Source organism: Prionailurus viverrinus, chromosome C1 (assembly GCF_022837055.1).
Source record: "Prionailurus viverrinus isolate Anna chromosome C1, UM_Priviv_1.0, whole genome shotgun sequence".
NCBI classification, from domain to species: Eukaryota; Metazoa; Chordata; class Mammalia; order Carnivora; family Felidae; genus Prionailurus; species Prionailurus viverrinus.
Window position 1 is genome coordinate 17,604,936 of NC_062568.1, and position 27,932 is coordinate 17,632,867.

At 36.0% G+C, this 27,932-nt stretch overlaps 1 protein-coding gene across 2 annotated transcripts in view; it reads right to left on the minus strand.

The window, feature by feature from the left end:
• SPAG16 (sperm associated antigen 16) overlaps window positions 1–27,932 on the minus strand; it is a 1,004,778-nt gene that overhangs the window by 99,114 nt on the left and 877,732 nt on the right. Inside the window, exon 16 of one of the 2 annotated variants that reach the window (XM_047872136.1) lies at window positions 2,796–2,846. The exons of the other annotated variant lie outside the window; for it this stretch is intronic. Coding sequence (XP_047728092.1) covers window positions 2,796–2,846 — 51 coding nt within the window. The remainder of the gene's footprint in view (window positions 1–2,795; window positions 2,847–27,932) is intronic. 2 annotated transcript variants of the gene reach the window in all.

The following is a 27,932-nucleotide window of genomic DNA, read 5'->3' on the forward strand; positions in this document are numbered from 1 at the left end:
TACCCTTTGGAATACAAACAACTGTGTGGAATTTTGGTTTCTTGTTTGGTTTTCTGCAGGGGAGGAGCAGCAGTTTTCTTCTGTTATTACCAAAAAAGTTAACCCATTTACTTCTTAGCCACTTCAGGCGATTACTGAACAATATAGCCCACTTCTAAACAGTACCTTACTAAATCCGACCCTCTTAGTTCTAAAGCAATAATAATGATAGCTTCATTTGATTGGGTATTTATTCATTTCTTAGTCTTTCCTTATAGCTTCTGGTTGCTGTGGCCCAATACTCATGAACTATCAAAAGATGTTCTGTTGGCAGATACCTCACTTATGCACATAAAAAATGAATACCAAGGAGTATTGTTAAAGCACTGGATTGGATATTATCACATATTCAAAATGAATGATCCAGGTAATATTATCATTAATAGTTATCTAAGAAAATCAGCAACAACTCCTACTCCTTCCATTGCTACTCTTTAGTGGCAACATTACATACTGGGACTAGAGGCATGGAAGAATCATAAATAGCTGGCATTACCTATAATTGCAGATATACTTTGACAAATTTTACTCACGAATCCGTTTTATAAGCTCTTTACAAATTGAAAAAGCTTAAAGAATTGAGGTTGGCCTTTTTATTCTATCACTGTCCATCCTCCATTAGAAGTTGATACTAAAGACAGAGCAACAGAAGAATAGAGAAAAGCAAAAGCTAGAAAGATCAACCTAATCTAATCTATTAACTATAGGAATATTAGTAGAGGAAAATTTTGTCTTGGAGGTTGAATGATATAAATATATTTATCAGTCTAAATGAATTCTGTTAATTTTCTAGATAATCCTCTACTCTCTTGCTTCCCTTTTCATAGCGGATAAACGGAAATGAACTGCTTATGAATAGAATAAGGTAGCTTTGGGTTTCTACATGAATGATATCTTTAAATACCGAGTATCCTATTTATAGTAGTTTAGATAAAAACCTCACTATCCCTAACACTCGTTGTGTTCCTTTGGAAGAAATAGACTTTTGGTTTCTGGAAGGAATCCAAGTTCTTGACTTGAAAGAAAATTTATCAGGTCTCAAGTAACTCTTTAGTCACCTGGTTGTACCCTCCTGTTTTCAGATTGAAATGTTTAGCATCAAGCTTAAAAAACAAAGTAACAAAAACAAAACAAAAACCCTGAATTATAATGTTTGTTGATTTTCAAAGTGTAAATACTCCTACCATGGCCAAAAATCAAGCTACTGATGTAACGTCAATGAGTACAAAATTTAGGAGAGATGTCTACAATTCTCAGAACCAGCAGTGGATGGTTCCTTAGAGCCATGCATTCTTTGTTTAAAAATACTCATAGGAGGAGATCTGTTGTGGCTTGTTTTTTCTTAAATGTCAGAATAGTAGAGCTAATTTAAGAAGAGCCAGACACATGATATCCTAAAGGTACTCCTAAATTAAGTTGAAATGTAGTAGGATATGATGGCCATTACACTGTGCCTATTCTCCAGCAATTATGAATGAGATGGAAATCCATGTACCACGTATCTGCACAGAAAATAACAAAACATACTTGTGGAAGACTTGGAAGTTTTTTTGTTTGTTTTGTTTTTAACCTTCATTGACATATATGGATACTGAGTCCAGGTGGGGTCAAATGGCTTATTCAGGGGTTATGATTTAAGGAATGGATTTTTTAAAATAGTTGATAAGTTCAGTACTTTAACAAACTTCCTAAACCTTTTTCTTTAAGATGTGTATTTTTATGTATTTGTATATATTTTATACATTTATACATGTTTATACATTTGGTTTCATGCATAGGAATAACCTTAGCAACCCCCAAAGATTTATATAGATAGGATCAGAAACCATGATGTCATAGAAGTTCCAATACTATGGTGTTGTTCTTACAGGATTGGGGAAGGAGGGGGATGGATTTGCAGACGAGTGTCTGCATTAATTTCTCTGTATATCTGTCTGTGTTTAGTTGTATTGAAGGAAATGAGGCAGCTTAGGAGATTCATTGATTCGTTCATCTCCTACACCTTCTAGATGAGGAAATCTTAACATCTCATAGTCCTTACTATTGATAAATTGACATCTGACATTAATCTTATTAGATTATTTATAAACATTTTTGCTTACATTTAGTCTCATTGACCTTCTCACTCTTTAACCCCTTACTATAATATTTTACTTAAACTTACTGTAAACATTATCAGATTGGCAGCCAGGGTGGCCTGATATGCAGAATACTATGGAGGTAGTTACTAGAACACAAAGTTTCTGGGTACAAGATATACAGATGGCCAACAAGAGTACTGCTCAATCTATATAATCTAAAGAAATCATATATGCATAATCAGGAAGCTGGATTCAGCTATACTGATAAAAACTCAAGATCCCTTGACTGGAGTTATCAGAACTCAGTTCATGCTCAGATCTAGGACCTACTGACTGAAGGCAAGACAGGATCCCCTTGAAGAAAGCTGTTCCAACATCATATAAAGGGCATATGGTAATCATTTAATTGGTCCCTGTCCAAAGGGACCTGTAGCCATTTTCTTAGTTAACATTAAGGAAAGAGAAATATCTACACAATTAGAGAACCATTGACACTGATACCTGGAGACTGAAGCAGCACATCATGACCTTCTTGTTGGAGTTATTGGAACAGCTGAACAGATACAGGAAAGGCAATTAAGAAAATTCTACCCCAGTTCCAGGTCACAGTTGGTCTCCAGACTCATCTGGTGATTATTTTTCTGGTCACTGAAATGTTTAATTAGATGAACTTACATGGTAGTTGATACAACTCCCACATTGGTTCCTTGGCCTCTGGAGTAAAAGCTATCAGAATGAGGAAAGGTCAAGTTAGGAGGATTTGAAGAGATTAATACCACTCTTAAAGACTTAAAAGTATGAAATGTGGTAGTTCTCATAATATTCCCATTTAATCAGCCATCTGGTCCCTACAAAAACCAGGCAGATCTTGATGAATTACAGTGGACTACTGAACACTTAAACAAGTATTTGTCCTACTGCATCTGGGGCATCAGATGCCCTATCTCTGATAGAGCAATGAATACAGCTTCATGTACCTGGTATGCAACAACTCTGTTCTCTTCCACCCCCATCAGAAAAAAGGATCAAAAACAGTTTGCATTCATGTTAGACAGACCACAATTATGGCCTTGTGCCAAGGATATATTGAGTCTTATTCTCTGTCATAATATAGTCTGGAGGGGTCTGGATTACTCGGACAGCTCAATCCCCTTATGACTCATGTTAGACCAATTGAGCATAAGTGTCAAGAATATCAGAGGCTTTGGTAAAACACAAACACTCCAGAAAATGGGAGATAGATCCTGTGAATATTTAGAAGTCTGCCACATCAGAAAAGTTTTCAGAGGTCCTTTGGTCTGGGGCATGTCAGGGTATACCCTCCAAAAATAAAGGACAAATTATTGCATTTCATAACTTCTGCCACAAAGAAGGAAAGATAATGCCTGGTAAGCCTCTTTGAGCTCTGGAGGCAGCAAATTCTATTCTTATGAATACGACTTCCCATTTACTGAATGACACAGAAATCTGACAGCTTATAGTGGGTTCCAGAGAAGGAAAGAACTCTTTAGCAGGTCCCTACGACCTGGCAGAATAGATACCTTTAGTTAAAAAAGAGGTTTCTGGGACTTAGGGCAAGCTTGTATGGGAGAATCACCACATAGCTCAGGTTTTGGAACAACATCATACTATCTGCCTCAAAGAACTATATACAACTCAAAATATAGCTGTTGGCATGCTTGGGGCTGTGATAGAAACAAGTCTCTGGGACATCAAATCACCAGGTGGCCCAAACTGCCTGCCCATCCCAAGCTGGTTTCCATCACAAATCATAAAGTTGGATGTACCCAGCAGCTCTGGGAATAGTCATCAGTGGAATAAGAAGACACAAGTAAACACAACTAAGTTGCACAAATGTCCTAAACCACCATGTTATTATCTATTGTACTAAAACCTCTTTTTCGGCTCACGCGTATGGCCACATGGGGATCTCTTATGAGTAAATGACAGAAGTGGTAATCAAAGAGAATAAAGCACTTTATAAGTTACAAAGTTCTCAGTAATAAAATTAACACTAGAAAAAAAATGGTAAGAGTGTAAGTTTCATCCATTGACCCATAGCACCAGTGTGTGGATGCAAGCTGGAAATGGACTGCTGATTTGGACCCACACAGAGATGGGCCTTAAAGTCAATGGTAAAGGGAAATCCCTGTAATGCTCAGAGATTCAGGCAGTGTACCAAATTATCCACCTTATGCAAAGGTAAGTAGCCTTTCCAGGTGGAAGTAGGAATGCACAAAGACTCTGGCAATGGCAAGTGATACAGTTGGTCAGGGCACTGGAAGGAGAAAAGCTGGGAAGTTGGGAGAGAGGAGAATGGAGAAGATAAATGTAGATAAGCATAAAGCATCATCTTTAAATCTGATGATAGTGCCACCAAGACAGTATCTACTATCAAATCAGCACCAAAAACAAAACACACCTAAACACACAGACTGACTCAGCCATTTGAGGTCAGCTAGATTCAGTCATCAAGTACCAGTAGCTATGCATCAGGAATGGAAGCTTATGTGGACTAAACATCTTACAATTCCATCCCCAAATGGTGATCTAGCTACTGTCATTTTGAATGTACAACCTGCTATTGAAAGCAATGTTAAGCCATTAATACAGCAAAATTCCTCAAAGAATCCCACAAAACTATATTGAAACAAATATTTTCACTAGATACTTTGTACCATGGAAGTACCATTCTTGACTAGATGGATACATTTTCCAGCAATGGGTTTGCCTTTTCTTTCCACAAGGCTTTGACTAGCCCTACTGTCAGAGTACTTGCATACTATTTGTTCATAACATGGTAGAATACAAAATAATCTCAGACCCAGGAACTGAAAATGGGCATGGGATAACAGGATCCAAATGTCCTATCATATACTCCACCATGCCAAAATTGTCTGTTATAGAATGACCATTTGAAATTGGAGCTGAGAGGCTAGCTTGGAGAAGATAATCTGCATGAATGGGAGGGAACATTACTCCCAGGAACCCACTGTAGTTTTTACTTTTGGTTCCTGAAACTTTAAGCATTGTAAATGTAGGTCACACTAGAAAATTTTTCAACTAGGAAGCACAGTTAGAGTCCCATTAAACTTTGAGCTAGGACTGCTGTCTGGTCACTTCATGGTTCTTGTTCTAAGAGCCAAGGAGGTAATCAGAGGAGTCAGCACATCAGCTAGAGTAATTGACCCTGAAAGACCAGAAGATGTGTTATACAAGGCAATCAGCAAAGAGTATGTTTGGGACCCACATGATCAACTTTGGTATTCCACTTTTTTTTCCCCCTTGTCCAATTTTGACAGTAAATGAACAAGCTGAGTGACTGCAGCCTAAAAAGAGCATGGTAACCAGGTTCGTAGACCTATAAGAAATGAAGGTCTGGGTCAGCCTGCCAGATGTACAGAGACATTAACAAAGGGTATTTAAAATATAGAATTATAGTAAAGAAGAGAATCAATGAATATCAGTTGCAGCCTCAGGAATAACTACATTGATAGAGTCCATCCTCCGTATCAAAGAGCCTTCCTCTTGTACGTTTCTTCAGGAAAGAGACCAACTGGAATCTCTGAGGTGTTCTTAGATGGGGTGGATTTAGGATATGAACCACGTAGATCTGAGAAGCATAGGATTGAGTTCCAGTGCATGCTTTCATAACCCACCTTCATCCCCACTCAGGGACAACACACTCCTTTCCACAGCTGCTGAGAGTGCTGGCTCCTTATAAGCCACAGCTGGGTCCAATTCTGGGTGTAGTCCTCAGCTAGGAGAAGTTGCCTTAAGATTTGCCGCCTTGCTGATGCCATTCATCACAGAAGGGCTGGTTAATACAGGGTCAAAGACCCCACCTCTTTGTTTTCATTTGGGAAAACTCTGAAGGGTCATCTCAGATCCAGAGCCTCCTGTAGGATTGACTCAGGCATCTTTTGCCAATGCATAGTCACTCCTCCCTCTGTCCAATTCTGTTCCCTCATTCTCTTACAGCTGTTCCCAAGAGCACTTTCCAATAAATCTCCATCTCAGAATAGATTCTTGGGGAACCTGACACAAGACAGTGCCCTTTTATTTTCTTGTAACATTTCCATTTTCCTAATTTATCTCAACTCTATTCCTGTGGAGCTAACAGATCTAGTTGTGCTTGTCCCATAAACTTTTCATTTTAAATTGTCTGCTTTCTGGCTTCTTCATCTCTCTTCCCTTCCTTTTCTTTCTAATGGCCCCAACATACCTGGACTTTCAAGTTGACATCTCAATGATGTAGGGGCAAAGTTGAGACCTTTGCTAAAAGCAGCTTTTTATTAAAGCCTTGTGATATTTCACCAGGTTAGAATACCATTACAGGGAAGTGTTACATTGATTTATACACTCTAGGGAAAGTACTTGGAAGAAAGTCCTACCTGAAGGGAGGGCTTCAGCAGGAACCAATAAGATAAAAATGCCACTATCTGAAACTTCCTTTTCATTTTTTTCTTTTCAATCTTTTTTCAAAGTAGTTTTTTTTAACCTTCCATGCACAGCAGGTCAAATATTCAACTATCTATTCTAGAAACTTTATTTCTCCCCCCGCCCCCAACATCCAAGCCTCAGTAGATTTTAGAAATTCAGTGAAGTAATATATACAAGCATTCACTAACTTAGATTTGCATTTTTTTTACCCTTTAGGGTTGCTACTTTCTCAGCACAGAAAATACTGCGATTTGATTTTAGTTTATCTATTCAGTCATTTGACTTAATCAAGTATAATAAATGAAGAATATTGAAGGTTAAACTGGTTTGCCAAAAATATCAAAGAGAAGCTGGCAAAGTTAGAAATACACATAAAATACAATAACGATTCTTTAAAAGATTGGCACCAACGGACTGTAAATAATTTTAGAGTTTTTTAAACTTTATTTTCTGCTATGTTGGCCACACAGTGTCATACTCTGTACCCTGCAGAGTTGATTTGAGATGGAGGGACCGACCCTGTGCTTCAAAAGCAGCTTTGTTCTTCCAGCAGTTCTGCCTCTGACAGAATGGAATGAGAAATCTTTGTTTCTGCATCATAGATGTGCTATTGTTCTTTTTGTCATAGATACGTGATGTGATGCTGCAATGATACATTTCTAACCACCTTGGTGTCCTTGGTTGAGCAAGTAATTTAGCTTCTCTGCACCTCTGTTTTCTTATCTACATAATGAAGAATCCAGGCTAGATTTCTGAGTCGTCACCTCAAGCTCACACACATACACAGGACGTAGAAGACACATAAAGGGATTTCATCAGTGCTGGGAACCTAATAAGTAGTCAATGAATGCTAATGTTTACTATTATTATTGAATGAATTGAAGCTTTTACAAAACAGCTATAATAGAAATTATCAACCGAAAGTGGATGTGAAAAATTATGACACCATGAAAAGAGAAACCGAAAATTCTGATTGATAGATGCTTATCACATGAATTTTAAACTTTTGATTTTTATGAAATAGATGTGAAAATATAATGTAGGAGATCAGATTTAAGTAAATAAATGTATAATTGAAATGCCCAAATGTGTAATTCCTATGTTTCAATAAGATCATGCAAGAACGTTGTGGGAGACTTGGGGTCCAAAGTATACTTTGATCTAGGAGGTCTTTCAACAAAAATTTTAAGGATGCCTATGTAATATCAAATACCTAATGCTCACAGAACAGGAGTTCAGAATAAAACTGAGGTTAAGCTAGACAAATAGCTTCTCTTTGCTTATTAATTTTTTTAATGTTTATTTTTGAGAGAGAGAGAGAGAGAGAGAGAGAGAGAGAGAGAGAGAGACAGTCAGCAGGAGAGGGACATAGAGAGAGAGATACACAGAATCTGAAGCAGGCTTCAGGCTCTGAGCTGTCAGCACAGAGCCGGATGCAGGGCTTGAGCTCACAAATCATGAGATCATAACCTGAGCCGAAGTCGTGCTCTTAACCGACTGAGCCCCTCTTTGCTTTTCACTTATAAACCTACTCCTACCATAGAGTCTCCAGAAACGTGATATCGAATTAATTGACTGCCAGATCATTCACTCTATGATTTATAACCCACCCTGCTGATGTTCTAGTATCAATCAGAAAAATGACTGATGAACCAGATGGGTCTTTTTCAAAGTTCCCTGCAGGCCAACAAATTTCACACTTTTTCAATGAGGAAGGAGAGATCAATTGCAGAGAAATAAACACTTGGAAAACACACAACACAAACACAATCACAAACACAATCTAGTTTGATTGTAATATGAACATTTTATAATTATTAAACTTGTAAAACTAGATGGCACAAAAGTATTTATAAAAATGCTCAATGTGGGTAACCGGGTAGCTCAGTCAGTTAAGCATTTAGTGTTTGGTTTCAGCTGAGGTCGGGATCTCATGGTTTGTGGGTTCATGTCCTACATGGGACTCTGCACTGACAGTGCAGAGACTGCTTGGGATTCTCTCTCTCTTTCTCTCTGCCCCTTCCCTGCTTAGGCTCTCTCAAAATAAATAAACAACAACAACAAAAAAGCTCAATCTTATTCTAGATAAAGATTACCATAATCCTATTGCTACAAAATATTCAGTATTTTTACCTAACATTTTATCTTCTATGGACAATGGATAACAATTTGACAACTAGTCAAATATTGTCTTGGGGCACCCGGGTGGCTCAGTCGGTTGAGCGTCTGACTTCAGCCCAGGTCATGATCTCACAGTTTGTGAGTTCGTGCCTTGTGTCGGGCTCTGTGCTGACAGCTCAGAGCCTGGAGCCTGCTTCAGATTCTGTGTCTCCCTCTCTCTCTGCCCCATCCCCACTCATGCTCTGTCTCTCTCTGTCTTAAAAATAAATAAAACATTAAAAAAATTAAAAAAAACAAATATTGTCTTAGTATGCCAACAGTAACGTATGGAAGTAATAAGATATTCGACACTTCTATCATGCTGGGCTGAGCAAACTTAGGCAAACTTATCTAGACTCTTCTTTCCTTTTCTTTATGATTACATTTCTAATATTAGTCCTCCTTCAGTGATTCAGTCATTCCATAAACATTTACTGTTTTTGCTCACTACACTAGTTATCTGTGGTTGCTGTGACAAATTACCACAAAGTTAGTAACTTTAAACAACAGAAATTGATTCTCTCACAGTTCTGGAAGACTCAAGTTTGAAAGCAGGTGGCGGCAGAGTTGCTCCTCTCCAGAGGCTCTAGAGACTGTATTCTCAGCCTCTTCCATCACTGGTGGCTGCCAGCATTCCTGGCTTGTGACTCAGTCACAAGTGACTCAGTCTCTGCTTCCATCTCCACGTTACTTCTTCCTCTGTGCATCTGTGTGAGCTCCTCTTTCTCTAATAAAGACACTTGTTATTGGGCCCACCTGTGTAATCCAGGATGCTCTCATCTCAAGGTCCTTAACTTAATTACTTATGCAAAGACCCTTTCAAATAAGTTCATATTCACAGGTTCCAGGAGGTTACAAATCTTTTTTTTTTTTTTGAGGTGGGGGGAGGTCACCATCCAACTCACCAATATTTGCCAGGTACTAGGCTTGAATGCTGTGACTACTTTCAGGGAAACAGGCATGATCTTAAAGCTTGTAGAAGGCAGGTTAGTTGCTGCAAGTACTTTGGAAATTAGAAAATATCATTGGAAGAGCCTGGGTGGCTCAAATTGCTTAAGCATCTGACTCTTGATTTCGGTTCACGGTTGAGATCAACACTGCGTTGGGCTTTACACTGACAGAGTGAATCCTGCTTGGGATTCTCTTTCTCTTTCTTTTTCTCTTTCTCTTTTTCTCTCTTGCCCCTCCCCTGCTTACATGCTCTTTCTTTCTGTCCCAAAATAGATAACTAAACTAAAAAAAAAAAACACTGTAAAGGTGGAAATTGTTATTATCCCTTTAAAATTATTATCTCCATTTCTTTTCCTGCTTTTTGCCTCAGTATGCTAATAAGAGAAAAAGAATTGGACATGACACCAATGCTACTCTTCATTTGTGACTAGAACACACGTTACAGAAAGCTGATCAATAATAGGAAATTACCTGGGAATAACTGAAGGAAGCATCAATCAGAAACACATGTTGATGAGGATGTTTTCCAAGTAGAATAAAAATAGGGGTACTTAATATGGCATGATTTGACCCAAAGACAAATTTGTAAATGAATGAAGTTTGGTTAGGAAGTTAACATCCTCCCCAAATGATGCCTTAATTACATTGTCATTACAGATTATTTTTTTTCTGTGTCTTTAAGGAATCTTGTTATAATACACCTTCTCTTGCCTACCTGAAAAGTTCTGGAAAGGATAATAATGCTTTACATATTTGCTACTAACACTTGGGAGAAAATGTTTTGTTCCTTGATTTTCAAAGTGTGTTCCACAGATCAGCAGGATCAGCATCACCCAGTAGCTTGTTAGAAATGCATAATCTCAGGCTTCACCCAGACCTACCAAACAGGCCTGTACATTTTAACAAGACCCCTACTAAATAGTATGTACACTACATTTTGAAAAGTTAATTATATCCTTTCCAACTAGTGCAACATGTTGAAACAAGGCATTTGGTAGAGTAGTTCTCAAAAGGTGGACTGCAGGCTTACGTTCATTTATGACAAGGGTCGCCGGTATGTGACAAAATAAGGAAAATATATTTATTCAGTGAGTTTTGTGAAACTAAACTTACCCAATTTAAATAAATATTTTTTATTCTGATATTAAGAATTTCCAAATATTTTTAAAATTTCTTTTATGAAACGATGGTGTAAGATGGTCATATGCAGTATGCACACATGGGTGTGTGTGTGTGTGTGTGTGTGTGTGTGTGTGTGTTTAATCCTGTATTTGCAAAATGGATTTGACAAATAACCACAGTGTATTTTTCTTTTAAATTATTGACCCATAAAATCCCAAAGTGGTATGGATAGATGAGCTACTGAAGAGAAGCATGGAGTTAGAGGGGTAGGGTAGCAAAGAATTTTTCTTTACATTTTCTCTTAACATTTCCTGTCTGCCTGACCCTAGCCCCTTAGACTGTACCTCTTTGGAGAGACCACACACACAAAGCCTGGCAAATTACCATACTGCCACTTGGTTTGGGAGTACTATTTTATAAGCTCTTCTTTATACTAGAAATGGTTACAAAACACAGTTCATCCCATGAGCTACTGAAAAATGTCTTTGGAAGTAGTAGACCATGGTGTGGAAAGCACTCTTAAGTTCTAGGATTTTCTCAGAAGGAAATTATCACATGTCCATATCCACCTAATACTCCTCTGGCTGTTTGAAAATAGAAGTCCCTGTTCTAACCTTACCCTTTGCTTCAGAGGTGGCTCCATTTCAGTTATCCTGAATCAATATTGACATGTTAAAAACATTAAAATCTTGATGATCACCTCACGCCAGTCAGAGTGGATAAAATGAACAAATCAGGAGACTATAGATGCTGGCGAGGATGTGAAGAAACGGGAACCCTCTTGTACTGTTGGTGGGAATGCAAACTGGTGCAGCCACTCTGGAAAACAGTGTGGAGGTTCCTCAAAAAATTAAAAATAGATCTACCCTATGACCCAGCAATAGCACTGCTAGGAATTGACCCAAGGGATACAGGAGTGCTGATGCATAGGGGCACTTGTACCCCAATGTTTATAGCAGCAGTTTCAACAATAGCCAAATTATGTAAAGAACCTAAATTTCCATCAGCTGATGAATGGGTAAAGAAGTTGGGGTTTACTTATATAATGGAATACTACTTGGCAATGAGAAAGAATGAAATATGGCCTTTTTTAGCAACGTGGATGGAACTGGAGAGTGTTATGCTAAGTGAAATAAGCCAGGCAGAAAAAGACAGAGAAAGACCATATGTTTTCACTCATATCTGGATCCTGAGAAACTCAACAGAAGACCAAGGGGGAGGAGAAGGGGGGGGGAAGTTACAGAGAGGGAAGGAGGCAAACCATAAGAGACGCTTAAATACTGAGAATAAACTAAGTGTTGAAGGGGGGTGGGAGGGTGATGGGCATTGAGGAGGGCACCTGCTGGGATGAGCACTGGGTGTTGTATGGAAACCAATTTGACAATAAATTTCATATTAAAAAATAAGTTAAAATCTCACCTGAAACTAATGTAACATTGTGTGTCAACTACACTTAAATTAAAAAAAAAAAATTGTAGTTTAAGTGAATTAAGCATATGGCTATTTCCATATGCTTCTTTTTTTTTTTTTAAGGTTTTCATTTAAATTCCAGTTAACATGCAGTGTTAATACCTGGTGTTCATCACAAGTGCACTCCTTCATTCTTTTCACTAAAAAAATTTAAATGAAGACTATGTAAATGTATAACATTTCTTCAAAAGTATACCGTGAAAGATATATAAGGGGAGGTGAAAAGTTAGAAGGTCCTTGAAATTGAATATCATAACATTTGTGCATTCTTTGAATAAACTAGTGACATTTAAGATTGCTAAATTAACATTTTATTTTTTTTTCTGAAGCAACTCAGTGATTCTAAAGGCAAAGTCCCAAGCTATTTCCCTTTTTCCACAAACCCCATTGTTTCTAATGTAAATGTACACTATGCATTCATTAATTAAAGGTTACTCTATAACAGATTCTTTTCTAATTTACCAAAGATCAGACCTTTTAATCATTAAGACAAGCATGTTATTTAGTAAATAAAAAATGCTTATGGATCAAAGACCAAAAAAACTAAGTTTGGAAAATTATTCCTACACAGTGTTCTTACAAATAGTTAATGCTCCTTTTTTAAAAAAATAAAATTGCAAACAAAACACAAACACATGGGTAAATAAATATTTGAGCTTTCTTAGCACTTGCATCTTATAATTAATAGTGTGATGGGATTTTAAATGTTAAGGAAATAACAATTTGCCATCAACAGGGATGGGAGAATTTTGTTTATTAGTTTAGCGTGATTCAATTTGTGAAAATGTGCTTCATTGATCTTTGCAAAAGAACTTTAATTGGAAATGAATATCACAATCTATTTGCCACACCAATAAGCCAAGTTGCTGCAGTTCATTAAGTACTACACCTGCTATTTAACTTTCCATGGAGAGAAAAATCCATGATTTAATACATTTAAGGGTGGCTAGGTGGGAGCTCAAAAAACAGGAGTTTTAACTACTGTATTTCTCTACTCATCAAGTTGTTAAAATATGCTCATATTCCCTGCTTGAGATCAATATGACCTAACACTGATCTGGATATCCCTTTTAAAATATATAGATATACATTATTTTTTAAGCACAAGTGTAATCCATTTAAATAATAGTCTTTTAAAAATCTCACAAATAAATGAGGAAAGCACATTTTTTAACAGCAGTGCACACAGGAGTTGCCAGAACACCCTTTAAAAGCAATCTGAAGCTCAGTGGGTGAGGAGAGGAGGACAGCACAGGACAAAGAACAAGCTTTTTGTATTAGTCTAAAAACCATAGGACAGATACTAAATAAACAGTATCAACATCCACCCTCAACAGGACAGATACCCTTCCACAAATAATCAAGAAACAGCAGTCAACAATAAGCAACAAAGTGCATGATAAATTCCTTAGATGAAAGAACTAAAAATAATGGACTGAGTGCCTAAGAAAGACTTCACGGCTTTTAGTTATCTGAAAAGTGAATTCTCACATCAGTCAGTAACTTGGATTTGTAGGGACTCTCCATGCTTAAATTTTAAACAAAACTAGAGCCATGGGCTTGGTCCCCACATGAATCAGTCAGTACTGTCTTGAAGCAGTTTGGACTCCAGGCTGTAAGGTGACTGATCAACCCCTTTTCCCCTGGAAACGTTAACTTGCAGTGTGTAATTTTAATTTTTACAAATAATACCTAACACTTTTCTGGTGGCAGATGAAGTTGGAGGGTTAAGAATATTTCAAATTGTTATATTTGAAATGTTCATTAAAATTTATTATTTAAAATTTTTAGACCTAAATGGCCCTCTATCTAAAATATGTTCCAACTTTCTCTAAAACTATAGAAAATGTAATTTATTTTTTGGAAATATACCTTGCTATCAATTTTTCTGTGATGTATTTTTTACATAAGGTGAGGCATTTCTGTATGTAAATTAGAAATGAGATTTTAGGTGTTCTCCATTCCAGTTAATCAAAGCAATTTGTCTCTTTCAAAACAAATTAATCAATGTATTTAACAAACATGGGTACCATTTTCTCAGAAGACTTCAAGATGAGGAAGGGGGATGCAAGGAGGATACACAGATAAACCAGATGAATTAATTCTTGGGATGGTTTTTAAAATGTGGCACCTAGTTTTCACTTCAGAGCAGTGAAATCAGAATTTGAGGAGGGAATGTCAGGGCATTTGAATTTCTTGAAAAATGCCCTACGTGATTTTAATGTGCAGCCAGGGTTGAAAATCATTGGAGGAATGTAAGAGACAAACTGAAAACACATAATTACAAATCAATGTGGTAGCAGAATTGATAAAAGTATATACAAGACAGGGAAAAAACCCACAAGGTTATTTTTCTGATTAACTCAGGACAGCTGGGTTTGGAAGAGATGCACAGGAGGTTGTTAGCTCTTGCTTTACACAACTCTGTATACATCCATTTATTTCAAAAGAACAGGTGTTACTTTTGAAACTTAAAAGCCAGCTCTACCTTAGGAAGTTTGAAATAGCAATAATGTATCCACAAAGTATTACAGAAGTATAGGAAACAAATCCAGCTAATCCAGTTTGGGGGGCTGGGGTCATAGAAGGCTTTCTAAAGGAAACACATTATCTTAAGGATAGGTGGAATTATTTGGGCCCTTTACCTATTAATCAATTTGAAAACTCCTTTTAATTTTTTGTTGATATTTACACAAATATAAAAAATAGCTCATTTGTAGCATTTATTTGATTTCCAGAAATATTACAGTTTAATAAACAGCATTATATTCTAATAAACAAAACTATGTCCCATATTTATTATTGGAATTTATATTAGTACTTCTGTACGTTCAAAAATGGTCTAAAATAATTAGGATAAATGTTGTAATTCATGACATTTACTTTTTTGTGTGTGATGCGGTGCTTTTAAGTGGATTAAAGCATTTGGGTAATAGATCAATTTAACCTACTGAAGGGAAGAATCAGGGCCACCACCTTTGACTGTGTAGGTTTGAGCAGCCATACTTGGTATCCCTAGGTAGAACTGTGCCAAGAACCATGATTCTGCAAGTATTAATATCAACCAAGGAATGCTTGCTTTATCATCTACTTAAAATCTTACTAATATCTTCACTAGTCAAATGGTTAAATATTCAATCATTGTTCATGCAAAATTTCTGGTGCGATAAATGATTCCAGGCTCAGATGGCCTTGCCTGGCTATTTTAACCCTCATTGATCTAAAGGTCTCCTTCATATATACCACGTATACATAAACCAGAACTAACTGGGGTTATTTTTGGCATCCGTGTTTATTCCTATTTGTATTAGTATTAACTCAGTGCCTGGATTCCTTTACAGCAGGAGGTATATTTCCTACACGTTAGGTTTTTGGGAAATGTTTGGATGGCTTGATTATAAAACTTGTGTAAGATGGGAAATTTCATGTTTATTTTTATGTGGGATTGACCATCTTGTCTAGCTTGGCTGTCACGGGGAAAGGAAAGAAAGCAACGGGACCTTTTTAAAGAGACGTATAAGCTAATAAAATAAAATGAAATCTCCATTTCTGTGATTGTATCCATCACCCAGCCTTGGCCACAGAGTCAAACTCTGTCACTATTTCCTACTTCCACCTAGTTTTCCATATATAATCCTCCATTATTTCCTATTGTTATTCTTTTCTAATGGCTCCTTCTGCCTGAGTCATTTCCTTGGTTTAGGAGTTTATTTCTTCCATTTGAACCATGCAGTGTTTCACTAGCTGATTCTCTGCCTTTAGTCTCTTTGCCTGTTTCAGTCTCCTGTCCTACACAATCCACACATTAGTCTCTCTGAAACTCTGATTTCTCTCTTTCACTACTCTATTGAAGCACTTCCTCTGGTTTTCTTAGTTCCTTAACATAGAATCCAAATAATTTAGCCTAACATCAAGGAACCCCTCACAATCCAAACTCACCTGCATTGTTAAAATCTTTTCTCTACTTTGAAGCCTAGCTGGGAGGGGGAGGTGAAGGAATCAGTCATCCAAAGGAATTGTCATAGCTGGAATTGTTTCAAAATTATATTAGGTATATGTCCACTTAAAGGTTTCTAGCAACATAATGAGAGTGCTTTAGAAGAAACAATGTAAAAAGCAAGATTTTACTATAAGGAAAGTTGAAAAAGATCGGCATCTTTTTAATTGCTCATAATTTATCTAGCTCCTCGCCTCAGGTTTGCCTCTTCTTCAGATTAGGTTCTGGAAATACCTATGACAGGAACTCTCTGCGAGTCCAGTGAGTCTATTCAGTGTACTTTGAAGGCAAGATGCCTGTTCTTACCTCTGCCTACCCCACTTGCAGACTTTAAAATACTACTCTGCTACATTAGATCTGGTCTAAATTCTGAGCTGCCACGGAGCCTGATAAATAGTCCACAAGTGCAGTTTCTGGGAGAGTCAATGAGATTATTTGAGGAGTGGGGTCAAGGAAGTGAATTAAATCTTCCATTATTTCTTAAGTTAAAAGTCTTGTTCTCTAACATTTGTTGTTTCCTGCTTCTGTGAGTAGAATAATGATTCCTCCAAGTATGGCAGATCAATCATAATCGGCACAGAAGTACGTATTCTCAGGTGCCATGTTATTGCATGCATCAGATATTTCCAGATTTGTGGCAAGTAGTAGTCGCCTGTCAGATGCTGACAAATCCTGGGATCTGATAATGTCTTACAGCCTAAATATCTTCTAAAAGAAACACATGCCTAGTAATTAAGAAATATACCCAAATTATATGAATCAATCACCATCCTCCCTCAAATACTTTCTAATTCTTTTTCTCTGACAGAACTCTGATTTTGTCCAGATGCTTAGAGGCTTTGTGTTTCAGGGGAAATGAAGGTTGGAAACTCCAAGCCAATTGTGGTAATTCCATTTTCTTGACAGTGATTGGTTTAGACAAGGACATGTGATATAATTCTGACTAATGATCTGTAAGGAGAAATCTATTGGGGAGAGTGGGAACGTTTTCCTCAACTCTGAAAATGATATCTAGGCAGAGATTTGCCACTTTTTTTTTTCTTCCCACTCTTGCACACAATGCCAGGAAACAGTGATACTAGAAAAGCAAAGTCAATGGAATGAGGGAGAAAATGGAATTTTGACGTTGTGAAACTGATGGATTAACTGACTCTGTAACTTCCCTACCTCTGGTCTATCTGTTTTGTGAATTAATAAACCCCTTGTTTACATCACTTTTAAAAGTAACCACTGGGATAGTTGGGGTCTAAACATCTAAACTGTTCTAGAAATGTACTAATATGGGTTTGGAAATCTTCCGTCTTAAGTGACTGACAGGCATCTCTCAGAAAGGAGAATGAGTCAAGAGTTGTGCTCACTTCATTTGGGAGACCCATTGTTCAGTGCACACTGTAATGGTTATATTTCTGGACTTGGAACATCTTTGATATTATAACATAGTCTGTTTTCAATGAAGCATGTGCTCAAATTACTTTTTATGTTAATGTTAATGACTTGTACTTTGTGGCAGGAAAATGAAGTGGAAAGAACGTTAGGGTAGAAGTCAGAACACTTGGATTCTTGTCCTATGTTGAAATAGTCTCTGTGTGACACTGGTCACAAAATGGACCGTACTTGGATGTGGTTTTCTCAACAGCTAAGTCAGAGGGCTACACTTGAAGATCTCTAATGGAGTTCTGGCTCTAATTTTCTACAGTATGAACATACTTTCAATTTACATCCAGTAATCAGGAGCAGGAACTATAACTTGGGGTGTTTCTAACAAGGGGATGTTCTTTCTAGACTTTCTACTTTTTTGTTGCATTATCTATCCATGCTTATTTCATTAAGTTCTGTTAATAATCTGATAATGAGAGCTCTTTTATTAATTAGTTTGGATTGCAGTGCTTCCTGTACAAGGTCTGGAAAAATCAGGCCTACTGACCATTTGGTGAAATGCTAGATATAGCAGATGTAAGCTTGAAAGTAAGAACAAGAATGGTTAAGATGTGGGCAGAATATCAGCTGCTTTTCAAGTTATTGGATGAGAGTCAGCTATGAGAATTTATATTATGTAACACTAATATAATCTTGAGACAAAATATCCAGTTGAACAATTAAAGAAAACTATTTTTATTCATTTATTTAAGATTGAGGGTCTAGAATTGGGGTTTAGAGTTACATAAGTTAATGTAGGAAATATTTCCTTAAATATTTTTTTAATTCAAATTTCAGAGCCTACAACAGTGGGGGTGAGGAGGAGAGATTTCTTCACAGTGACAGCCTTCAACTTTCATTACTGGTCCTTGTTAAAAAAAAAGTCCCAAATACAGTGCTAGTAGCAAAGCAGGCAAGAATAACAGTTTGTCATTGAATAGTAGCATGATAAGCAAGGGACTCCATCCCTAAATGAAAATTAGGATCCATAGTCAGGTACCTGATGATGAGGTTAAGAGAGTCCTTTGTTCAGCAGCCCATGGATGAGCCAGAATGCCCTTCCATCTCAGCCAAACTGCTTTTTATGTTATCTCTGACACTGGCTGCCTTTGCTAATAGGATTACTGCTGTGTTGCATTTCTAGTGCACTGTTTTGCTTTATTGCAACTGTGCACAATAGGCTACCTACAGAGGCACTCATTAAGCCACTTGGGATTCATAAGCTGGAAAGAAAATCTTCTTAAAAGAAAAAAAAAGGTCAGAAGGGAACATGGTCACCAAGGTGACCAAGGCTAGTATAATAAAGAAGCTGGCTATACAGAAGACTACAAAATCAGTACAATCACCTCTTTGTTATTAATGCTCTGTGAAAAAACAAGCTAGTGAAGATAAATGACAAAACATTTCCAATCTTGTTTCATTCATCATCATCATTCGGTTAGAAGCCAGAAGTCCACAAAGTCTTGAAAAGTACATTTCCATATTTAAGTCTAAACAGGCAAAACCAATAAGAGAAATATTTATGCATGATTTGGTAAGAAGAAAAAAAATATATTTACCTCAAGATAACCACATTGTCTCCCTAGATGGCCTTAGATTCAAGATGAAATCACTCATGCTTTTACTCCTATTTGGAGGGCAATGGAGAACCTTTTTAATTTTCTAAACTGAGGTTGCGACAACTGAACCAACAAAAGGAAATAATAGTCTCTAAATCAGCTTAATGTGTTTAATAATAAATACAACTATTCACAAATTCAACAGCAAGCTTGTTTTTCAGAAATGTTGTTAACAGGTGGAAAGATAGGGGGTATAGGGCTGTATTCTTTGGTGTCTGCACAAAAGAAGCTACTCAAGATGGCAGTACCATTATCCTATCTCCTGACTGCTCCCACTGCTGCCTGCCCATGTACTGATGCTCCCCTCACTCCACTTTTAAATCTTCCTTTCTTGCTACTGAAAAACAGTGGGAAAAGATAGATGAAGCGAGGAATTGTGACTGGGAGGTGATGGGCTCTGGAGCCTCCATCTACACAATTTTCCTTTAGGGTCCTCTCACAGTGTTACATTTTTTTAAAATGTTTATTTATTTATTTTGAGAGGAGGGGAGTGGCAGAGGGGGAGGGGGAGAGAGAATCCCAAGTAGGCTCTGTGCTGTCAGGGCGAAGCGGGGGTGAATTCAAAATTGAACTTTAGGACTTTAGCCATATTTTAGAATTTGGAGACAAATAAGTCAGCACTTAGTATAAACTTAAGACTTCCCAAAACAATTTTAGAAATCCCAAATGAATAAGTATAACTCAATATTAATAAGGTCATCCATAAATTCTTACACTATTAACATAAATGGAACTTAAGAAGAAAAAATATTTAAAATATGTGAAAAATATTATTCATAGAATAGTATTGATTGCATTATTAAGGAAATGTAATCCAAGGCAAAATAGTTAACGTACTTATTTGTAGAAAGGAAATAAAATTACTTGAGCAAGTATTTGCTAATATTCAATCTATCCATTTATTATATAATAAAGTGGAATGTTACTCATGTAATGTTGAGCCACAGGAAAAGTTGTAATACATTAAAAGTTATCAGGCCTAGATAAAAATATAACAACTCCAGTAGACAAATCAATAATGTCATTATGAGACAGATTTAAAATTGTTAGTGCATAGAGATATATTTAAATTAACAATAATCTCTTTACTTAAAAATCATTATAGGTAGCTTAATAAAAGCAGAGATCATTACCTAATAATATAGAAAAGCAAAAAGAAATTTGGGGAAAAAAGCGGAAACAAACCTTAATCATATATCATGAAGTTCTTAAAAAAACAACAAGAACAACAGAAAAAATAATTAAATGGGGTGGTGGTGTCTGGGTGGCTCAGTCAGTTGGGCGTCCCAATCTTGGTTTCAGCTCAGGTCTTAATCTCATGGTTTTCAACATCGAGGTCTGTGTGCTGACAGTGTGGGGCCTGCTTGGGATTCTCTCTCTCTCTGCCTCTCTCTCTGCCCCTCTCAAACTCCTGCTCCTGTTCTTTCTCTCTCCCTCCCAAAATAAAAACATAAACATTAAAAAAAAACCCACATTAAATGATATGTTGCCATTTCTTGGTCATTAGCCCAGTATGGAATTCACATTTGACTGCTCATTTCAGGAATTTTATTTTGGAAATAAACAAAAAGTTCCTGGAAAAGAATCATGGATAGAGGAATTGGAAAAAAAAATCATGTGAAACAAGAAAAAAGAAAAATTATTTAATTTGAAGACCTTTTAAACTAGTGAATGTTAGGGATAATAATCAGGAATAATGAAAAACTTTTGAAAATAGCTAATATTTATGGAACTCTTACACACCAAAGCTGTGACCTGCCTTATTTAAGCTTTAAAACAAGGTTAAGTTTGGCTTAACATTTCTCAATTTTACTAAAAATAAAATGACATTTTAGAGAAGTTTTCCCAAATATATCCAAATAAATAAAATGTAATTGAATTCTGGGAATCCTTTGACAGATGATAAGAGAAAGATCTAGGAGAAAGAAGCCCTTAAAATTACATAACAAGTGATTTAAAATTCACAAAGTTTTTTCTTTTTTCAGGAATGCACATACTACTCTTAGTTTGTATAGCAAGTGTATATTGCACCATTCACAAATATTAGTGGTGATTCATTTTCTTGAGGATGACACTAATGTAGACATGTGATAGATTCAATTTACTTAAAGTAAATATTTGGTTTGACTTATCTTTTTTTAAAATATATTTTGTTTAGTTAAAAACATTTTAACAACAGTTTAGTCATTTAAAATTATGTAATAAGATATTTATAGGTAGTTTTATTTGTTTATTTTCTGTAATCATGGTTTTTTTATACTAAGTGATTTTTTTTTTGGAAAAAAAGAAAAAAAAAAGGTTGCTTCCATTTTCCACTTCACTTTGACAGTGATTAGCCCTGACTTGAATGCTTTGTCAGCAGGATCTGTCCCAACAGAAACGAAATGAGGTAATTTGCCTGAAAGCAAAAAATGCAAAGACCGTACAGAAATAGGGTCCTAATTATATTCCACTGTAGAAAACCTTTTGGTTAGAGTAACTGAATGATACTTCTGAAAAATAAGTATAAATCACTTTTATTGTAAGGATAGATTGCTGTTCAAGTCAAATAATAACCCAATGTCTTGGGCTCTCCATACATAAGGTGATAAAAGATCATTAGTGTGGATGATCAAATTTCTAGAAATCAAATCAATGCAGCTCACTAGGCTAGGACACATGGAGGGAGGCCAGTATATAGATTTCTGTCCATGAGAATTGAGACTTATAAGAGGATTAACCTAACTGGAAATGTCCTAGTCCTACCCTAAACAAATATGAAATGCAGAAACCTATGTTAAAGACTCAAAGGCAGGCCCAAGTACACCTTAAGGATACAACTAAACTTACCCAGGATGAAAATTATTTTCTCCATAGCCATTTGGATTCAAGTTATTAAAAGGATATAATGAGTTATCTTTATCTCTGCATGAAACCAAAGTACACATTAGTGCAGCAGGTGAATTTAGCAAGTGGTATTCAAATGCATAAATCGAGGCAGAATACATTTCTAAAAATCACTAACGTACCCGGGGAGGGCATTTCTTTTGTTTTTAACTTGGAAGCCTCTGACACACAATTTTCAGTTCGGATTTGGGAGATTTATCACAACTGTTAAAAGATATGATTCACATCATTAAACATGATCATTTTCATCATAAAGGAAATGATTCACATTCTAAAACCCATGCAAAATATTTTTTTCTTTGAATAATTTAACTTATTAGTATGGAAATAATTTTATTCTTGAAAGTTTACAATACTTAATTTTTAAATGTACACCATTGGTATTAATCTTTCTTGTGATAATTTCTGTTTCATTCTTTTTAATTAAGAAAAAAAGAAGAGGTATGTGAGGGCAGTTTTCACACTATCTATAAGTACACTATGTAGACTGAGAAGTAGAGTTGTGTATTTCAAGATGTCATTATTTCTTGGAGAAAATCACATCTGAACCTATTAATTAAAGGGAAACTTCAGTTAATCTGAAGATGGCTAAAGAAATGGTTTGAGAATGTATTCAAGATTGGTTACCCTGGTCTGATATTACATACTTTCTTTTCCAATTAAGGGGAGCTTGGAGAAGGAGGGTATTCAGAATCCCTTAGGGATTGCTTATTGTGGGTAAGATGCAAAAATATATATACTTAAGAAATGCTAGTTGGAAAAGGGTATTTCATTAGAGAATGAAATAAGTTTAGAATTAAAAAAAACTATATTCCTCATGGTATGGATATGAACAAAAAATTGGTTGTATAATAGAGCATGCATTGATTAAGTAGTTATCACACAGATTCACCAGTCATAAAATGTCCTGCCTACTTTCTCTTCTTGGATGCCAACTGCATGACTCGGCAGAAAGTGATGATGAAAACAGAGATTCTGATCTCATAAATGCAGTGAAGTGGTAGACCAGAGCACTATCTAGCATGGACATGAACTACCTCTTAATGCTAGATCTGGATGCCATCTTTTTATCCTCAACCTCACAAGTCAATTAGCCTGATTTCACTAAACCCTGTATAGAGAGCACTGAGACCATGACTACAGATCTAGAACTCACAGAGGAATATGGGCACAAGCATTAGTCTGCAATACACCAAGCATTCTCCTTCCTGTGAGATAATAAAATTAAGTCTGTATTAGAACAGTCATTAATGTTGGTTACATACTCAAGATCTAGCTAGATTTGTAGTTTGGCATCAGATGAGCACCTTGGGAAAGACAGTAAGATTAGACATCAGCATTACTATGTTTCATTTGACAAACTCCCTTTAGGAAAGGGAGATGTATATGCAGGTATAAAGCAGGCTGTTTACAGCCATATAAGGGTGGAATATATATATAGCCAAACATCAGGATTTCACTGGAGTTCCTGTGACTATGTCCACGATTTGCTGTTGACTCAGATTGGGTATCAGCCATAGTCACTGTTGATAGATGACAAGTGAGCAGTAGCAAATTTTGAGTTCAAGGAGACAGGTGATCACAACTTGTGCTAGAGCTAGGTTCTTCCAGAAGTTTAGTTGACATTTCACTGGAAACAATTTAAGCTAATCTCTATGAAAATTGGACTTTTAAATTTCTACACACACTGATTTTTCAAGTACGTGACTCAAATCTACTTTCAAAATGTAATTTTCTATTGGTGTTGATCCATTCATTGAGATGCACTAATATGAATGCATTCGATTGTAATGATTAGACAGAAAATCAATATTCTAATATATTAGGATTAAAAATAATTCTACCTCAAGTAGATGAATAGATGAAAAGTACTGCAGTCTCGGTAAGCCCATACCCAATTATAGTCTGATCAAGACATGCTGGCAAAAAATACCACTCTGAGAGAATTGATTCCTTTTAAAAAGATTTAATCTTTTTGGATTCATTTAACTGAGAAACATCACTCTTTAAAATGTGAATATATGAAATACAATAATAAATCTGTGAACTATCAGCATATATTTTATTTCATGATGCCATTCCTATAATGGGATACAGAAAGAAATCACTGATAAGTTCTTATAATAGAGAAAAGATAAAAGAAACAGAATGTGAAGAGTAGAGTTATTTTTACTTTCAGATACTTTCAGCGCATATACGGATGGAGCTCAATAATCATTCAAAGTCAACATTTCGATGAATACCACAATATGAAGTGGTTAAGAAGGTAACAGCAGACCATGCAATGTGCTGGAATTGCTAAATATGTAAGGAGGAAAGACATGAAAAACTAAGATTTTATTTTTGTGGGTGTAATAGTGGGATTTGGGAAATCTTGTATCAAAATTAATATGTGACTGAAAACATGCTTTGCAAAGGGCTTTATTTATTAATCACTAAGTTCATCTTTCTAGCTTAATTCATAGCTAATTCAGTAACTCTAAAATAATTAGAAAATACAATCTTTCAAGGCAGTTATAACTCAACTTAAGAGACAAGGGAGATGGCATTCAATAAGGTGATCTACCATTAGCCTATTATGGGGAGCATTAATACTTTCACAGGTGCATCAATCATTTTTAATGTTCTAAAGCATTCAGCCAAGGAACATTAGAACAAGTCACCACTATTATTTTTAAAAAAAAACACTCTATTTAGTCCTTTTATAGTATTATTTGAGGTGTTATGTGGATTTTGGAGAAATAAATAAGCACTAGCATAAACATTTTGAGATCACTGGATATTCTTTGATAAAGAATTATTTGGTAATGAATTTGGACTAGATTAGAGGTACCAACAGACTTTCTTATCCAATGAGGGCATCAGTCACACTCAACCTAATAAATATTTGGCTGGATTTAAAAATTTCTGCTTCTACAGACCTCAACAGAACATGATCCAGAACCCTTTGGGGAAGAAAACTCTTCGCTCACTCTTCCTTTATGTTAATTAGTACTACGCCCACCTCCAAAGGAATATGGACTTTAAAAAAAATTCAGCTTTATTGAGGTATAATTGAAAAATAAAATTTAAGATATTTAAAGTGTATATTGTAGTGACTTGATATACCTATATATGTGAAAGGATTTCTCCATCTAGTTAATCAACACATCTATCACCTACCTACCTACCTACCTTATTTATTTATTTATTTATTTATTTATTTATTTACTTACTTAGGTGAAAACATTTAAGTTCTACTTTTCCAGCATATTTCCACTATATAATATAGTATTATCAACTGTAGCTTCTATGTTTTACATTAGATCCTCAGACCTTATTCATCTTAAGCTGAAAGTTTGTACCATTCTTTTTTCAAGACTGCTTTGGTTACTTGGGGTCTTTTGTTGTTCCATACTAATTTTGGGATTATTTTCCCTTTTCTGTGGAAAATGTCATTAAAATTTTGATAGAGATTGAATTGAAACTGCAGGCTGTTTGTAGTAGTATTTAACAATATTAACTCTTCTGGTCCAAGAGTATAAATTATCTTTCCGTTTATTTGTGTCTTCTTCAATTTCTTTCATCAACATCTTACAGGTTTCAGAAAATAGATCTTTCACCTCTTTGGTTAAATTTATTGCTAGTATTTAATTCTTTTTTATGCAATTATAAATGGGATTATTTTCTTAATTTCTCTAATAGCTCATTGTAAGTGTGTATAAATGCAACTTATTTTTGTACATTGATTTTATATCTTGCAACTTTACTGAATTCGTTGATTACTTCTAACACTTTTTTGGTGATGACATTGGGGTTTTCTACATGTAATATCATGCCATATATAAAGAGAGATAGTTTTACTCCCTTTTTTTCCAATATGGATGTCTTTTATTTCTTCGTCTTACCTAATTTCTCTGGCTAGGACCTTCAATACTATGTTAAATGAAGTGGTGAGGGTGGGCACCCTTGTTTTGTTCCTGATCTTAGAGAAAAAGCTTTCAGCTTTCAACCATTACACATGATGTCAGCTGTAGGTTTATCATACTCTGCCTTCATAATTCAGTCTTGTTAGGCTGTTTTTTTCAGGAATTTATCCATTTCCTCTAGGTTGTCCAATTTGTTGGTATACAATTATTCATAATAGATTATTTTCTTGTTTTGTTTTGCTTGTAAACATCTTATTTTACATTTTATTTATTTTGAGGGAATGAGAGAGAGAGAGACAGTGGGAGGGACAGAGGGAGAGAGAGAGCATCACAAGCAGGCTCCATGGTTTTAGCATGGAGCCTGACTTGGGGCTCAAATACACAAACCATGAGATCATGACCTGAGCTGCAATCAAGAGTTGGATGCTCAAGTGGCTGAGGCACCCACACACACCCCTTCATAGTAGATTCTTATGATATTTTGTATTTGCATGATATCAGCTGTAATATCTCCTATTTCTAATTTTATTTATTTGAGTCCTGTCTCTTTTTTTTCTTGGTAAGTCTAGCTACACATGTTTACAAGCTCCTTCCAGGGAGACAGGGTGACCTGTAGTGCCAGAGGGAGAATATGGAGATGGAATTCTCAGTTTTTAAATATGCAAATAGGCCTCTTTGGGAGAAAATCTGGGACACAGGCATTTCTTTCCTCCTCCTCTGTGCTGAGCCCTGTAGAGATGGCCACAGCATGTCCTGGTAAGACTAATGTTATAGTCTTATGGCTTTCATGGACATAAGCCTTGTTGGCTTTAAGAGTTGAGTGTTTTGGTTGCCCATCCCTCAGGTGAAAGTCTTAAAAGTTGGGGTGCTAGATGTGGGGTCCAAACCTTTCAGATATCGGAGAAGCTGGGAGCTGTGAGTTCCTTTTTGATTTTATGTTGCTGTGCTAGGGGGTATGGTTTATGGTAAGAATGCATTTCAGTCTTTCTTACCTGCTTCCATGTGGTTATTTGGTCATTAGCTTAATGTATAGGAATTACTCAGCTAGGTTTTGGATTTTTTTCAGAGGGAATAGCTATGTGTGCAGCTGTAGTTTTGGTGTGTCTGGAAGGAAGTGAGTTCAGGAGACTGCTAAAGTCACTATTGTACATTAAAATGCAAAATGCTCTTTTTTTTTTTTTAAGTAGACAAAAGCAAAAGGATCAGAGTGCTCCTAAGAGTCTGTGGCTGTGTGCTAAGTGCTGGGGAGTTAAAGAAACATAAAACAGAGACCCCATCCTCAAGGTGTGTATTATTTAATACATACACAGTCTGGTAATTAGAATCAATACTTAACATCCCAGACCATATAACTGAGTGCTAGATGTGGTGTACAGACTTCAGTGCTGTGGAAAAGTCACAGGAAAAAGGAATCAAATTAAAAGCAAACTTCAGAGATAAGTTAATTAAACTGGGTTTTGGAGGACTGATAAAATTCATCAAAACAAAGGGGAGAAGAAAAAAGCAATATGACATAAAATAATGAGGCCTTATTAGTGACATGGAAAGGCCTTTTGTGTTCTGATGCCTGGAGCAGACTCTTTCAGGGGACATCCACTACCAGATATAACCCCTGAAGAAAGGAGGTTGCTATATGAAGCTATGGACATTCATTAATATCCCTATGTATATATGTATGGTGTTTATTGCTACATGTCTGTAGGTCTCCTTACTGATAAGCTCAAATCAATAAAATACATTTTGAGCATTAATCATTATTTTCATAACAACATTGTAATGAATGATTCTAATGTGTTTTATTTAATAAATTATAGATTTTATTGCTCCCTTTTTTGTATTA